We start from the raw sequence: 17,296 nt of genomic DNA on the forward strand, positions 1-17,296 counted from the left end.
GGGGGGGGGGGGGGGGGTGGGGGGGGGGGGGGGGGGGGGGGGGGGGGGGGGGGGGGGGGGGGGGGGGGGGGAACGACACAGCCCTCTCCCTCACCCCAACCCTGGCAGAGTTGTGACAGTCACTCTCCTTCAGCTGTATGACCCCCCATTATGTAACACGCATAACGTATACACGCAGCATGAAGGCTGTATGCGCAACGCAGTGCTAATAAAAAGGATTCACTAAATGTATTTTTTGACAAGGGGATTTTCACAGGGGGTGCTGCAATTGTAAAGATGTATTCTATGTAAAGAAACCCTCCAGACAAAGTATACGTTTTTTTTTACTTGGCAGTAGCAACAGAAGTATCAAAAGGTCTAAATATAGCTTAAACAGACACATTTCAACTGCTTTGGGAGGAACTTGCTGCCATTCATACATGTCTATGATGTCATTCCTGTTTGTAAAGAGCACCTGATATTTGAGCATTGTAAAATGAGGTGGTGCACACGTTTACCTAAGCCTGGATTTGAGACACTCCTTGACATCCATCGTCAGTAAGACAGAAATAAAAGTCCATTGAAGAGCTGTCATACTGGTTCTACTGGTAAATGCATATTCCATCTCCAGGCTGACAAAGACTGAATGCATAACAGCTCAACGGTTATCATTTGCAGTAGGTAGCACAATTTACCATGAATCTGCTATAAACATACCCTTTGGCTTCATATGTAATGAGCCATTAGCTCCTGAATAATGTCTATCCTTACAAACTTTGAATTTCTGTATAATTCACCTATACAGTGTTTCTGATTTACACAGGAGAGGATATCTATGATGTTCATAGAATTACAGCCATCAGCAAGATGGAAAACCCTGCTACAGAGCAACAGGGCATGCACAGGCCCACAACAAGCATATTAATACTGAATCTAGAAAATGTAGGTTTATGCTGTATTTAAAAGACAGATACCACCGTAACAAGCACAGGGAGTCCCCAGAAACGGGAAGAAAAAAAAAAATCAGTATGGATAAATGTTACAAATCACAAGAGAATTATTATACAACAAGACATGCAAGCGTTTGATTCAACAGCCTTTCCCTGCAATGCCATCAGCTGCTGCTCTGAGCACAGAATCTACTGTAGCCTTCAGCTACTGTAGATTAAAATTGAAACTAGATGCCACTGTATTAGTTTTTGATGAGAAATGATTTGGCAGTTTAGGTTTCCCGCTATACATGCATGTATTTTTAAGTTTGAGTAGGAAAGGTTTTTGTTTAACCCTTATGCTGCTTCAGTTTCAGAAATCGTGGGTTCCACTGCAAGCAGAACATGTTTACGGCATCCAGTGGGAAAATGTCCATCAACACATTGCACTCAATACAATTCCTCATTTCTAGATTATTCTACTCCATAAACCACACTGAAGTTGGCTATTTACATTTAAAAAAAAAAAATTTAAATGGCCATTTCAGGCTGATTTGATAGATCCAAATTCACAAACGTCATCATTAGTTTTATGTCTAGTCTCACTTCGGAAAAGCCCACGGCACTTTCAAACTTGATGAGGTTGCAATCCCAATGATTGAGACATCCAACATTGCCAAAGAAATAAACACGTCACACATCACAAGACAGAGAAGCCGGCATAGCTTCGACACTGTATGTTCGTCTGCCTCTCGCTCAATATGGCGGCTCACACAAGCATTTGTCTCCTGATAACTCACAAACGCTAGTAAGGATGTTTTAGTATGAGCTGGTATGATGTGCTCGAGCGCCGTGCGTTGCGCTTTATTTCACTTCGTCATTCCGCTCTAGGATAATGTACCAGGTCACGGGTTTAACATGTGACATGACAGTACATCTCTGTAGGGTCGTGCTTGATTTGTGGAAGTGCATTTTATAGCCGCTGAGTCCATTTACCTGATGAGATGGAAGTCATACCGCACACGAGTGCAATTCATCATGCCTCAAGCAGCACAAGGTTCTACCGTCTAATGTATGTCCATATTATGCCAACTTGTTAGACGTTTAAAGAGAAGTGAGATTAGCTTTGCGTAAATCCACTTTACTTACTATTTCATGTTTAACACTGGACCTTTGGAAAGCAAACTTGAGGAATTTCTGAATATTGACGCCTAATGTCAAGTGGGTCCACATTTCAGACACAACTTAAAAATCCCTCCACCCCGCCCGGCTCGAAATGGCCACAAAAGTGAGCACCAGATTTGGCCTTGCGTCTCCGTCTTTATTTTAGGAAAAGAGGGCAGCGAGTCCCCAACGCAGAGTGTCAGCCCATATGTTGACACACAGCCACAGAAGAGGACGTGCACAATGCAGGAGGCATCAGGTGACTAAATGGAGCCAGTCAAACTCCAAAAGGTATTTGCACGTACACGTTCAAGTGTCTGTAAATGCATACAGTTATTTTTGGGTGCCTTTTACAATGTAAAACCATAAGACATGTTCCGTAACTATGCTTCAATCTGCAGTCTAGAAACAAGTTTTTCCCCAACTAATTATAATAATTTTGTCTGTAAAAATGATGCAATGATGTGATGTGTCCCCTATGTTCATACGACACATCAGATCTTCCCTCACGAGTTTCCCACAACCCCACCAAGGTAGCATTACAACACCCTGTGGGCAGGGTAAAACACCTTTGTCCTAGTGTCCATGCTCGCATTATCCCGCTAACAATACGGCAGCATGACTGGATGACAGCATGAATTCAATACTTCCAGTATTTCGAAAGAAAAAGCGAAAGAAAAAGCTTGGAGGCTGGGAAGCAAGTTAAGGCTGGTTCGCAAGACGGGTTTAAGTGGTCATATTACCTGTGGAACAAAGGTCTCACAATCCCACCTGAGAAACTAACCTAACAGATAGAAATCTCATTAGCTGTGGCGACACACTTAAAAAAATGCTACAGTTCTACCACATTTCTAAAACATAACTGCATATTCATGTTGCACAAACAAAACGGATGTCTGTGCATTGTTTTGCTGGTGATCTCCATGGATTTAACTTCACACCTGTTGCGGTGATGTAGAAAAATATTCCGGTCAGTACACCAGGCATCAGTTGAGTGTACTTACAGCAGGACCTGAGGCGGTCTGCGCTCCCCTCTCATGTGACATGATGGGCACAGTATTTGTTCATCAGCCATCAATTAAGCCCAGCGCTCGACTGGGTGTCCCATCAAAAAAAAAAAGCAGAGAGCTGGGCAGCCGGCCACGGTGGCATTCTGTGGACCCAGTTGACCAGAACCTTGGGACACACATCCTCCTGTTACACTTCCTATTTCTGTCTCACAAAAGCAGCGGCCATTAGTTTCAAGAGGAATTTGTCATTCATCTGGTCAGAGCACCCCCTCTCTTAAAGCCCCGTGTGTCTTGGCTGAAGTACATTTACTGTGCTTTCACTGAGAAAGTAAAAAAAGGGACAGGCCATCATGTGACCAGGGGGCTCTCTGATGATGCTATCGGTTTCAAAACGTACAACATACAGCACTTTTAATATTTAATGCTAAACTCGCAGAAGAATATACATTTAACATCAAATAAGAGTACCTGTGTCTCTGTGCATGTCTCAACCTCTCAGAAACTGAGCCAAGAGTCAAATAGTCTTCAAGCCCTTGTCATATATACTTAATAATAATTACCTTCAAATGCAATGCACAGCATGCATTGCTCTTTCAAAATGAGGAGTTGAGAGCTATAAATAGCTTTGCATCTTGCATCTTAAATGCTTCAGTGTAATTACAACCCTACGGCCCACATCTGCAGCATCATTAGACGAACTGCTGATCGTCTCGCATGGTGCAAAATCTGAGACTCAGCATTTCCGAAGGAACGCAAACAACCGTGCTTAAGGCAACTTGAAGCAGCACGAGTACTTCTTCATATTTTTTTGCAGCAATTACTTTCATGGTAGTGTTACATAATACAAAAGCCATTTAGTCTCAGATTTGCTAAAGCGCTGAATAAACAGTAATATCCACTAGAGGGCGGCCGGTAGAAATAGACAAATCCAGATTCAGTACTTAAGTGAAGCAGAGTGATGCCTCGTCATCTTGGGTGGACACTGGCATACAGCACAAGCCTTTTGTTCCACATTTTGGTCATTCAGCTGAGGTCCATGTTCAAATACGACAGTCACTGCACATGCTTGTCGAGGGTTCAGTGTCTTTTGCTCGATGCACTGATATTTCACCGTGAACTTCGATAGAGAGAGAGAGAGGTATAGGAGGCGGAGTCAGGGAGCTACATCAAACATCTGTTACCTGCTAGGCATCACTGACAGATGCAGGAGCACCTTCCCGGACAAAATAAACAATGCAATAAAGTCGTAACCCTGCTGAGGAAACCACTACTGGGCTGAGGGGGAGACGATCAACTTTCATTTGCTCAAATTGGTTTCCTACAAATGCCCGTTTAGTGCCAACTGTGGCTACATTTCTATCCATTACTTGCGTATTTGTTGACCCCAAAAGATCCCTCACTGGCTTCCCGCTCCAAAACATGGCCACATGTGATAGTTGGAATCCATGAGTGAGCAGGAGGCATCAACATTAAGAATGGAACAAAACGTCTTTGGAAATGGAAAAGTTGTCCCCTTTTTATAGCAATGTTGATCACTAGTCTTGTTCATCACAATCCAATAAAGAGTTGTTGATTTTTTTTCTTACTTAAAAACAAGAGCAGAACACTTAGAATTAGAAAATGGATATTGTTCAAATCCTCATGCAACTGTGCGTGGCAAGTAAAATGAAGATACAAGTTTAAGTCGCTTATTCTGTCGTTTAACACATCTCAAAACCTTGAGCTTTGTTTAGGCTTGTAAGAATATTGTGCATGAAAAAATACCATTTAACCTTGAAAGCCGGTGGTAAGCACCACATTCACAACAATCGACATTGTGCCATGTTTTTGTTGTTTGTTTATATATATATATATATATATATATATATATATATATATATATATATATATATATATATATATATATATATATATATATATATATATATATATATATATATGTGTGTGTGTGACTGGCTCACCATGCTGCCAGCCAGGGCTGTAGACAGTTGGTCTGGGCACTCCTCTTCAGATCCCTCCCTCTCCTCCTGTCTACTGGGCTCTGCCGTGCCAGCGATGGCTCCTGCCAACATAGAAAACACACCAACTTCAGATAGTGTGTGTGTGATTGCACAAACTGGATGACAAAACCAACCTTCCTTGGTCTGTATACTGTACTCAGAACATATCTTATTGTGGAAAGGCGGGGAGTATGGATGCACTTTACATTCTATTGTTCAACACACTTCTCAAATGCATGCTCTCAAGAGGTGTGTGTGGTGCACAGGGGGTGAGAACAGGCTCGTCTGGTACAAGGAGTACTCTTCACAAATCAGGGCAAGTCAATGTAAACACTCCACACATGCAGTCCTGCAGACAGACGTGCAGGCGCGTGTGTGATGTGGAAACCTTGGAGGGGACCAGCTGCCTCGAGCTGACCCGACGGGAAAGACTCCGGAACTCCACAACTCTGATACACAAGCACACGCACACGCACGGTCCGGAAGCTCCGCGTATGTTTAACACGAGACAACCCGCAGACAGCTGGACAAAACATGGACCTGGCGTTCACTTTGTGTTTAGGACTCGGCTTAAACTACTACGGACAACTTGAAACTGGATCAAAGTCCTCGCTGTTTAGTGCTCTCGTCTTACTTCCCGAGACTTTCCCCAGACACACCCCCCTTTTGCACACAGCTCCACAAAAAAAAGAGTCAAAAACTACTCTCAACTCACAAATGCGACTGTTCCCAAAGTGGTCTTCTCTTACCTGTTGAAGGTGCTGAACCTGTGCTTTTAAAAAGGTTGAATTAAAGCTCAATGCCTTGCAAAGTGGCAGTAGTCTCCGTCTCCCAAACACACACTGGTTGTAATCCAGTCCATGACAAACCTCCCTCCCTCCCTCCCTCCCTCGGTCTCTATTGCTTACCCTTCTCCCTCCCACTCATGAGGTGCCAGGCTTCTCAAAGAAACCATGGTACAAGGGACACTCTACATTTCACTCACCTCCACCATGACTCATTTGATCAAAAGGGATCAGCCATGAAAACAGAAACCACCACATGTAGGCAACCAGTCATGGAATTGTTTTTAAATATATATATATATTTTTTAAAAGGTACAATATCACACTCAACGCAATGTGAGTTACCTACAAAGGAGTAGTGTCAAACAATTTTAAAAAGTGGTGTCAAGTTGTGTAACAAACACACATTTTGCAGAGAAGTGACCAAGTAAAAATAGCAAGGAGCCCTTTAAAGCTGCATTAACTGCTTATTTGGCCACTTGGGGGGCCAGAGAACCGAACAGCAAGCTGACATACCATTGGGGTACTGTGGGTTCATGAGAGCTTGTTGGCTATAAACAGGCGCCTTGCTACCGTTTGAATCACATGGTACTTTTGTGGACTACGAGACCAAAACAATAAGCCAAAAGAGACTAAAAAGCTGGGCAGCTCTAAAGTGGTATCAGCAAGCAATTCTGCATGTTCGCCACGCACTTAGTGCACTTTATTAATCTATCACCCAGCAACATTTATTCCTCAAACAAATGACGCCCAAGACTGCCACACACACGCATACTTGTGCATGTCAAGTCCTGCCTTCAGATACACCGCCATTGCTGCTGCCGTGTACTGTACATTCATTCATTCAACAAATAACACATTTAACAACCAACTTTTACAGCCTTGTGGATTCATCAAAATCATTTCGAGAAACATCCCCCACTGCCATCTGCTCACAATGATATCCATCAATATCGGTTCTGGGAGTAGATATTGTTTGAAACATTTCCATGCTAGCAGTGACTATATGATTATGATTACTTTGAGAGGTTTTTCATTGTTTTTCTACAAAACAGTGTCTCATTTGCATTGAATATAACGACAATAATCTCAAAAGATATGCTCTCCCGAACGAGAGCTGTCCAAATATTTTGTCTCAACAAAATAAAATACAAATCTCGCAAAAAGCTAATGGTCAAAGAATAATGCTATTCTGAAAATACATTGAGTGTCACTTGCGTGACTTTGAATACTGTGGACCCAGCTAAGGGCTTGAACATAAACATAAAGTTTCGGCAGTTTAGAAAGTTTGGTCACAGTTTTAGGAGACAATGTCCAACATGTGGTTTGGAAGAGCTGACCTGGTGAGTTCAGGGTCACTGCATACATTTCTCCATCCTTTGAGGTCATCATCGGAGGACATCTCTTGAATAGATATGGAGATATAAGTCTGATGTACACAACTGAAGTCAAGGCTCTTAACAATCAGCTTTTTCCAACTACACTTATAAATGGATTGGACAACATACTAGATGTGATTACACTTTTATTAATTATTAGAAATATTTCTCCAAATAACAGCAGCAGCAGCCTCTCACACTACAATATTCGGAACATTATAATCTCCATGAGGGTAGGATTAAAACAATTTAAAATAAATGTCCAGTGGGGGCTTCCAAGTGAGACTACCTACCTCTTCCCAAAACACAGATGTAACTGGAAGTGCCGCGCATTGCCGGTGAGACAGTCCCCAGAGCCGAATAACAGGTGCTGTGGTTGACTGGTGACACACAACAGGTGTGAACGACGAGGCTAAAGTTTAAAGACGTGGAAGGTGAAAGTGAAAGTGGACGACAGCCTCGCTCCAGGCTGCCACTGCCTTTGGAGGCAACTGGTTGACAAACCGAAAGTGTGTGTGCGTGCGTGTGTGTGTGTGTGTGCGCGCGGTGTTTGCTAACGTTAGCATCCTGCTAGCTGCCGGATACCGGATGTAATATTCGCTCTTTAACCAACAGAAAACGACAACGCGGCTCAAGGTGCACACGTCCGACACACATGTGACAGCATTGGAGCATGTCGCACGCAATACATCACATGGAAGTTACTTCGTTTTGAAAAATAAATCGAGTTACTTACTCTGAAAGAATCAGCTGACACAACGGTGACTCAGTAGACGACACGACTTCCGCATTCTTCTGCGATGACAAAGGCGCGAGCCAATAGCCAAGAACAACACTGAACATTATAGACCAATAGCGCCGCAGATTGTGTCCGGGCCAATTAAGATTGACAACAGTCAAGACAGTGACTCGCACACACCCACAGCAGAGCCAATCAGGTGCATGCAAAGCTTCCGGAGCGCACCAATAGAAAATCACAGCGCGGCACAAACTGGATACACACAAACACAAGGTACGTGCGCACAACCACGCACCGCTATATCAGTCACAGTCCCGCAGTGTTTTCAAATATTTTAAACAATAAAAGATTTTGGTTTCATTTTTCACCAACTGTAAAGACAGCTTTGACAATTCGTTGAGCTATGGATGTCAATGATCTATAAAACGTTCCGAAGATAGTGGTAGTGGGATCAAAAGTAAAAGAGAGAAGGTCATTCATTTTAGAAAATGTCATCTCATTTGCCAAACAAAACTACCAACTATTATCTGGTTCCAGCTTCTCAAATGTGTCGTTTCCCCTCTATGTTCTGTTCTAAATTGAATATATTGGTGTTTGGATCTGAAAGTTAGACTCTGAAAACGAGTGGTGGGAATATTATGACTGTTGTGACATTTAATGGACAAAACAATTAATTGATAAATACTTCTTTTTTTTAAACATAGACTATCAATCATTGATATATATTTTTTCATTTCAACTTAAAAGCCCAGGCACTTTACAGCACTGTAGCTGGGGCCGGACACTATTTTTGTTCATCAGCCTGGACCTGAACTCGCATGCTCTCCATTGCCAGTCAACAGCCAAACTCAAAGACGTGATGCACACTTTGCTGTCAATTCCAGGTACTGTGACGATGCAGGGTGCACTGAAAACAAGAATTAATACATTTTGTTTTTATCCTTAAGTGAATTTGTGTGTCCTTGTGAAAAATAAATGATCGGGTCTCGATATATGATATATGCACTCAGAATAATAATACTGTGATGAATTATTTCAAATCAGTTATTTTACCAGTAGTGATTTCTGAATTTACTTACTGATTTTGTAGTACATGATTGCGTATGTGTTTCTGTTTAAATCAGGCCATATTGCACCCTCTAGTGGTGCAAAACAAGAGAGGGATCTCAGAGGAACTGGTGTAGAATAGGATTATGCAGGATTGTCTCACTGCATTTTGACTTAGTGCGCGCTTCCAGTTCAGCTCCATACATTCTGCATGCATCCTTTTGTTTCAGATTGTATTGAGTCACACAATATCCCACACTAGAGTGGAGTGCAGAATCTACTCATTATAAGTCCTATGCCGACTGAGGCCCTGAGTACTGATAGGAGACTGGACTCGGGAGAGATGACAACACTTCTACTGTTGAACTTGTTCGCTAAAGTGCAGCAGGAGGCGGACGGGTGGGTGTAGATCCCAAAGGACCAATCACAGTTGGTCATCCAGTCACTACTTATCCAAAGGGCCAGGCACTGATTTTCATATTTCTTGTCTCTGAACTGTGGCCCGTCTACAAACACAGCATGGTGAGAGACTCAATTATGAAGAGCAGGTGCTCTCAGTGGGGGGGAGATAATTATATCTTCCGTGGATAAAAAAAAAAGATATCTATTGGGTGTAGTTTAGTCTGTGCACTTGAGAATTAAGTCGTAATGATGCCTCTCTTTTTTCTCTCTTTTTTTAGACAAGCTACACAGATAAAGGAGAGAAGGTAAGATTAAAGCTGCCTTTGATGATGGACGTCTGTGATGTAGTTTGATGTGTGTGAGCAGTACTGTCAGCTCTGAATCATTCTAAACCTACAGCTCACGTGAGCTTTCAATACAAGCCTTTGGTTGAACTGATCTTTTAATGTGTACAAAACTAAAGCATTTAGTTCATTTAGTTGGGTTTTTTATACCCGTAGGAGTCTATCGACTGTTGAACACTTTGTTTAATTTTTTACTTGCAGCCAACGTAATTCTTCTATTTTGCCTTTTAGCACACAAGGGGAAGGTTTGTCAAGTTTCATCATGTCACCTTCTGGGTCGGCAATGCCAAACAGGTCAGTGTCCAAACGCTGACATACGACCAGCCGTTTACTTTTCTGGTTCATGAGTTAATAATAATAATAATAATAATAATAATAATATATCCTTAATATATCCTTTATTGATTGAGTTCAGCACCAGTCGAAGCACATCCAATTCTTGTCCATGTGTGAGCATTTCGAGTCTTCATCATGCTTTTCATTCATACTTTTTACTGGTTAATATATATATATATATATATATATATATATATATATATATATATATATATATATATAATATAAGTCCCTGTGTTCCAGTTCCAACTGCAAGTTACATAATAATAAAGGTTTATTTACTCTTCATATACAGTTAAAATATCCATGAGTTGTTTCAACCGTGGCATCTGAAACCTCCAGCTTCTTTACTTTCTGTACAAAAGAAATAAAAAACAAAACAAGTCATGAGTCGGCAGAAAATGTATCCACAACCATGTTCTTTGTGTAAAAATAGAAAACTTATATCGTTTTGAGATTTGGCCCTTTTCTCTGTCCTATAAAATAATAATAAACTTCATATCTTTGGTTTTTGTTTATTTTGTATACTTATTTTGTATATAATGGACTTTTTTTCTTTTTTACAATCTTTTGACATACTTCAAACAAAACTGTTATTTTGCAGGCAGTCTCGTTCTACAGTGATAAGATGGGCTTCGAGGCTTTTGCCTATAAGGGTTTGGAGACTGGCAGCCGAGAGATGGTCTCTCATGTCATCAGACAGGACAAGGTATGCGGTCAGACATCTTGTGCTGAATGAATATATACATATATATAAATATATATACTGTATATCCGTATATCCACGATCAATTATCCTCTCCAACCCCCCTCTCTTATCACAGATACTATTTGTGTTCGAATCTCCACTAAATCCTGGAAATAAAGGCAAGTTTTCTCAATCCATGTGTCTTTATGAAAGATAAAGACATGCTGTATGTCTGCATGTCAACATTGTGTTATTTTCCCTCAGAGATGGGAGAACACTTGATTAAGCATGGCGACGGAGTCAAAGACATCGCCTTTCAGGTGGAGGACTGCGACTTCTTAATTAAGGTAACAATGAGGAAGAATACGACCGGATGTTCACTTGCAAGAGTTGGCCTCAGTTATGGCTTTAAACTACTTTACTTTTGGAAAATTACAAAGTTAACATTAATTACATTTTTAGAAAGCTCTGTGTTTAAATACAGTGCTGCAATTCTGTTTCAAATTCAAGGAATAAACTGAACCAGATTTGTATTATCATACTATGTGCGGTGTACTTAGTGTGTGCTGAAACAGGGGCAAACATGACGGTGTTGACAGTGCAGCTTTAAAGTTTAGCGCCTCATTTAACCTCTTTTCCTCAAGGTCAGAGTGGAGGTTCTGATCAATGCTCTCTGTTGACCATCAGGTGGGCACATAGAGACAGAATGACCTCTGACTTTACACAGAAATCCACATTAGCCTCATTTAAGATACAAGTCCATCACAGCACATAGAGGGAGATAATCTGTCTTCAGCCACTGGAGGGCTCTAGGAGCTGCCTTCAGGCTGAAAGAATAGAAACTGTGAAGCTGTGCCTCCCAACTGATCTCAAAACAACTCTACTGACAGACAGCCAAAGAGCGAGGAGCTGTAATTGTCAGGGAGCCCTGGGAGGAGCAGGACAGCCATGGGAGGGTCAAGTATGCGGTGGTTCAAACGGTACGTACAGAGTGACGCACATTTGCCTCACGTGAATACACGCATACAAGTGGGAAGGAAGAATAATGTGTTGATGTTTTCTCCTCAGTATGGAGATACAACGCACACACTCATTGAGTACCTCACTCCCTACAAAGGCCTTTTCCTGCCGGGCTACAAAGAGCCTCTGTTCAGGGATCCTCTGTTAGCCACACTGTGAGTCTCCCACATTCCCAAAATAACAACGAGGTATTCTCAATTGTTTTCCCCCCCCAGAACTTCAATGTCATTTTTGTTGTTTCTTCTTTCCTTTGAAGTCCACCGGGAGGTTTAAACTTCATTGATCACATGGTGGGAAACCAGCCAGATGATCACATGGTACCAATTTCAGACTGGTAAGGCCGTATGAGCGCACGTACACACGGCGTGCACAGCAGACAGAGGGGGCAAAAGTACAAGTAAACACACACCATGCCACCTCTGACACAGTGGGTAATGTTAGTGCAGATATTCACAAGCGGGCTCCAGTTCATCATGACTCTATACCTAGTCTATATATTGAAAAAGTACAACAAAATAATGCAATAATAGAGAAAAAGTGGTATTCATTGAGCTTATCAAATTAGTTTTGTTCTCCAAATTCCAGGTACCAGAATTGTTTGCTGTTCCATCGGTTCTGGTCAATAGACGATAAGCAAGTCCACACGCAGTACAGTTCACTGAGGTCTATAGTGGTGACCAACTATGAAGAGACCATCAAGATGCCCATCAACGAACCTGCAAGGGGGAAGAAACTATCACAAATCCAGGTGAATTCACAGTGTTGTGGTTGATCACAGTGGGTAGTCACTGTGGGTAATCACAGTGGGTAATAACAATGGTTAATTAATCACAGTGGTTAATCACAATGGGTCTCAGTGGGTAGTCACAGTGGGTCACAGTGGGTAGTCACAGTGGGTAGTCACAGTGGGTTACAGTGGGTATTCACAGTGGGTAGTCACAGTGGGTCACAGTGGGTAGTCACAGTGGGTCACAGTGGGTCACAGTGGGTAGTCACAGTGGGTAATCACAGTGGGTAATCACAGTGGGTTACAGTGGGTAGTCACAGTGGGTCACAGTGGGTAGTCACAGTGGGTAGTCACAGTGGGTTACAGTGGGTAGTCACAGTGGGTAGTCACAGTGGGTAATCACAGTGGGTTACAGTGGGTAGTCACAGTGGGTAATCACAGTGGGTCACAGTGGGTAGTCACAGTGGGTAGTCACAGTGGGTCACAGTGGGTAATCACAGTGGGTTACAGTGGGTAGTCACAGTGGGTAGTCACAGTGGGTAGTCACAGTGGGTTACAGTGGGTAGTCACAGTGGGTCACAGTGGGTAGTCACAGTGGGTAGTCACAGTGGGTAGTCACAATGGGTCACAGTGGGTAATCACAGTGGGTTACAGTGGGTAGTCACAGTGGGTAGTCACAGTGGGTAGTCACAGTGGGTCACAGTGGGTAGTCACAGTGGGTAATCACAGTGGGTTACAGTGGGTAGTCACAGTGGGTTATAGTGGGTAGTCACAGTGGGTTATAGTGGGTAGTCACTGTGGGTCACAGTGGGTAGTCACAGTGGGTCACAGTGGGTCACAGTGAGTAATCACAGTGGGTTATAGTGGGTAGTCACAGTGGGTCACAGTGGGTAGTCACAGTGGGTCACAGTGGGTAGTCAAAGTGGGTCACAGTGGGTAGTCACAGTGGGTCATCACAGTGGGTAATCACAGTGGGTAGTCACAGTGGGTCGTCAAAGTGGGTCACAGTGGGTAGTCACAGTGGGTCACAGTGGGTAGTCACAGTGGGTTACAGTGGGTAGTCACAGTGGGTCACAGTGGGTCGTCAAAGTGGGTCACAGTGGGTAGTCACAGTGGGTCACAGTGGGTCACAGTGGGTAGTCACAGTGGGTCACAGTGGGTAGTCACAGTGGGTCACAGTGGGTAGTCACAGTGGGTAGTCAAAGTGGGTCATAGTGGGTCACAGTGGGTAGTCACAGTGGGTCACAGTGGGTCACAGTGGGTAGTCACAGTGGGTAGTCACAGTGGATCACAGTGAGTAATCATAGTGGGTAGTCACAGTGGGTTATAGTGGGTAGTCACAGTGGGTCACAGTGGGTCACAGTGGGTAGTCACAGTGGGTCACAGTGGGTAGTCACAGTGGATCACAGTGGGTCACAGTGGGTAGTCACAGTGGGTAGTCACAGTGGATCACAGTGAGTAATCATAGTGGGTAGTCACAGTGGGTTATAGTGGGTAGTCACAGTGGATCACAGTGGGTCACAGTGGGTAGTCACAGTGGGTCACAGTGGGTAGTCACAGTGGATCACAGTGGGTAGTCACAGTGGGTCATCACAGTGGGTCACAGTGGGTAGTCACAGTGGGTCATCACAGTGGGTAATCACAGTGGGTCACAGTGGGTAGTCATAGTGGGTAGTCAAAGTGGGTCACAGTGGGTAGTCACAGTGGGTTACAGTGGGTAGTCACAGTGGGTAGTCACAGTGGGTAGTCACAGTGGGTCACAGTGGGTAGTCACAGTGGATCACAGTGGGTAGTCACAGTGGGTCATCACAGTGGGTCACAGTGGGTAGTCACAGTGGGTCATCACAGTGGGTAATCACAGTGGGTCACAGTGGGTCGTCAAAGTGGGTCACAGTGGGTCACAGTGGGTAATCACAGTGGGTTACAGTGGGTCACAGTGGGTCGTCACAGTGGGTAGTCACAGTGGGTCACAGTGGGTAATCACAGTGGGTCACAGTGGGTCGTCACAGTGGGTCGTCACAGTGGGTAGTCACAGTGGGTCACAGTGGGTCGTCACAGTGGGTCGTCACAGTGGGTCGTCACAGTGGGTAGTCACAGTGGGTCACAGTGGGTCGTCACAGTGGGTAGTCACAGTGGGTCGTCACAGCTTCAGGGTCCCTGGCAGCTTTAGGAAAAGTTGTGCAATTTGGTAAATCTGTTCAAACAGCTCCTGGTTTACAGCCACCGTGTACGTTCTGCTTCTCCGTCTTCACAGGAATACGTGGACTACAACGGGGGACCAGGTGTTCAGCACATCGCCCTCAACACATCAAACATTATCCAAGCAGTGAGTTTAATCCACAAACGCCGTCTTCACACAACCCCCACACATCTGCAAGTAAAGGCACGTTTCAGATCCTGCTTCTTTTTCCTTTGTCTTAACTCAGGTAGTGAACCTGCGCGCCCGGGGGATGGAGTTCCTCGCAGCGCCCGACATTTACTACAGCTCACTGCGGGAGAACCTTAAAACCGCCAAGATCAAGGTGGAGGAGGACCTCGACCGTTTACAGGTGAGGAGGCAAACAACAAGCCTGAAATGATTTGTATCTTCTGTCGAAACAACACACTTTCTGTTTCCTTTTAAGGAATTGAAAATCCTCGTCGATTTTGATGACAAGGGCTACCTTCTTCAAATCTTCACCAAACCCGTGCAGGACAGACCGACCCTTTTCCTGGAGGTCATTCAGCGGAACAACCACTCTGTGAGTGCCACACACCGCTGGGATAGCTGGTATAACTGAGGGCGACGGGTTGTGTGTTCGTGGTGGGATCCACTGGCCTGTAGTCCTGTTTCTTAACTTTTAGAAGGCGAGGCGGAGCCGCCTGAACACCTGCCTGCAGCTCCCACCCAGTGTGAACAGTCGCCCACTGGTGAAAGATCAGTACATCTATCACACGTACAGATTAAAAGGCTCCCTGCTGGATGGGGTTGCACCCTGTGGCACTCCATTTATAACACCAACTACCCGGCCTGCTTGTCAGAACAGGCACATCTTGTCCCCCCCCCCCCCCCCCCCCCCCCCCCCCCCCCCCGCAACATTTCACTCAGCCCACAGATGTGCATGCAACGCAGGAAAGTGAGAGTCTGATTCCGAAAATCGCAGCAAAGAATCTCTCAGAGCCACCAACACTTGATCTTTTGCTCCTCTGTGAGAATGTCGACACGATTAATGTGCGAGCCCCCGGTGGAGCGCTGCAGCCGCCCGTCAGAGCGGAGTGGGTGTTTGAACCCTTCGAGAATATTTATCTGTCGTGATCCCACATCAAAAGTTTTTTTTTTTTTTCCTTCTTCTTTTCATTTTGTTAACGCCCCGGACGATGACTGAGAGAGGACCCCCGGGGCCATAACAAATGACACAGTAGACGGTAGATCTTCGAGTAATTAGCCATCTGTGTGTGTGTGTGTGTGTGTGTGTGTGTCTGTGCTTATTCTCCCTCCAGGGCTTTGGGGCAGGAAATTTCAAGTCTCTCTTTGAGGCCATTGAGAAGGACCAGGAGGCCCGGGGCAACCTCACTGTGCTGACACCCTCAGGGCAGGACGAAGCCTTCCACTGAACCCCGGTCTGCTGCTGCCACGCCACACTCGGCCTGTTGTATACGGCTGTGCACTTCAGGGGCAATTAACCACACCGGATATCAAACACGCGCCGGACATCTGCACGTGACGACCTGCAAGTGCTGTTCGATGTGCTTATAAGTTGTTTACATTCCGTATTCCGTACGACTGAATAAAAAAAATTTTAAAGTGAAAAAAAGAATAATAATTCGCTTTCATCTCACTGTCGGCAAGAAAGTGAATTAAGTTATTTACCAAAACAACAAAACGGCTACTTGTTTTAAATGAATCCTTGTTACTGAAATATACGACTGAAATCTGCTCGGCTCCATGTCAGTCACGGTTTAATTTCTATTTAATTTTTTAGATCAAATGATTAGAAAAGTCCCAGCTCCTCCACAGCGACGCGCTTGTTGCTGAATGGTGCAAAACCCTCCAACGGCATTGTGGGTCGGGACAACAACTGTTCACTTATGTTGTTGTTGAGTGTTAATCTTTTGGTTTTTGGGTAAAATTCTGCATATCAAATATCAAGCCGACCACCACAGGGGTTTGGTTATAATCCTTCCAAACTTGTAAGAAGCTATTTCATAATTCATTCATATGTAAGATGTCATTGGTTGATTCTTACTTCAAAGTCGCTCTCACACTCACTGAGGAAAACAACAATATTTCAATGGGTACTTTCAGATCCAGAAGCATGAGGGAGTCCTGGAAGCTGCAATTCACACACAAACTTTCAAACTGATGTCAAATATACTCGGTATGTGTTGTGTTCAGTGTTGTCGTCAAGGCCGCCTAAACACACACACACACACTGCACGACGCACCGACGATCAAATGTGGAACATTTGAACTGAAAGGTCCACATACCCATAAAAAAAAAATATGTGTGTAAGAATAAGTTAGCCACGAAAACATGTCTTGATAGAATAATAAAAATACTTTCTGCAAGTGGATTTTCAGTGTGGGAATATTCCTTTGTTTTCTATAAGCAATCACAGTATTGATGTAAAAAGAAGAACATTCCGACTGATATCCTCGCAGTCTCGACACCGATTCAAGAGCGAGACTTCACAATGTGGTGTTGAGACCAAAAGCACGACAACACTGGTTCTATTTACCATGATTTCATTTTTAAAGCTGTACAAA

At 43.9% G+C, this 17,296-nt stretch overlaps 2 protein-coding genes across 10 annotated transcripts in view; one reads left to right on the top strand and one right to left on the bottom strand.

Moving 5' to 3' along the window:
• Nucleotides 1–8,062, bottom strand: part of mtmr4 (myotubularin related protein 4) — a 30,897-nt gene extending 22,835 nt beyond the window's left edge. For 2 of the 9 annotated variants that reach the window (XM_034549785.1, XM_034549787.1), the window contains exons 1-3: nucleotides 7,540–7,971; nucleotides 7,208–7,271; nucleotides 5,044–5,144 (exon numbers count right to left, since the gene is read on the bottom strand). In XM_034549785.1, the coding sequence (XP_034405676.1) occupies nucleotides 5,044–5,144; nucleotides 7,208–7,259 (153 nt within the window). In that variant the 5' untranslated portion in view covers nucleotides 7,260–7,271; nucleotides 7,540–7,971. The other 7 variants (XM_034549783.1, XM_034549784.1, XM_034549786.1 and 4 more) reach the window with 7 other exon arrangements.
• Nucleotides 8,063–8,851: 789 nt separating this feature from the next.
• hpda (4-hydroxyphenylpyruvate dioxygenase a) lies at nucleotides 8,852–16,315 on the top strand. The gene is made up of 14 exons (XM_034550310.1): nucleotides 8,852–8,869; nucleotides 9,713–9,739; nucleotides 10,010–10,072; nucleotides 10,719–10,823; nucleotides 10,939–10,981; nucleotides 11,067–11,149; nucleotides 11,693–11,782; nucleotides 11,871–11,977; nucleotides 12,079–12,156; nucleotides 12,408–12,570; nucleotides 14,804–14,875; nucleotides 14,976–15,098; nucleotides 15,174–15,290; nucleotides 16,030–16,315. Exons 4-14 carry the CDS (start codon nucleotides 10,743–10,745, stop codon nucleotides 16,141–16,143), a joined length of 1,071 nt encoding a protein of 356 aa, XP_034406201.1. The 5' UTR covers nucleotides 8,852–8,869; nucleotides 9,713–9,739; nucleotides 10,010–10,072; nucleotides 10,719–10,742; the 3' UTR covers nucleotides 16,144–16,315.
• The last annotated feature ends 981 nt before the right edge of the window (nucleotides 16,316–17,296 follow it).

This window comes from Cyclopterus lumpus, chromosome 14 (genome assembly GCF_009769545.1).
Source record: "Cyclopterus lumpus isolate fCycLum1 chromosome 14, fCycLum1.pri, whole genome shotgun sequence".
NCBI classification, from domain to species: domain Eukaryota; kingdom Metazoa; phylum Chordata; class Actinopteri; order Perciformes; family Cyclopteridae; genus Cyclopterus; species Cyclopterus lumpus.

Bases quoted from the DNA above. Each gene is read 5' to 3' on its own strand.
- hpda (XM_034550310.1), top strand. From the start codon at position 10,743: ATGGGCTTCGAGGCTTTTGCCTATAAGGGTTTGGAGACTGGCAGCCGA. The intron at 14,876-14,975 runs GTGAGTTTAATC...GTCTTAACTCAG, and splicing joins CATCAAACATTATCCAAGCA to GTAGTGAACCTGCGCGCCCG. The intron at 15,099-15,173 runs GTGAGGAGGCAA...TTTCCTTTTAAG, and splicing joins AGGACCTCGACCGTTTACAG to GAATTGAAAATCCTCGTCGA.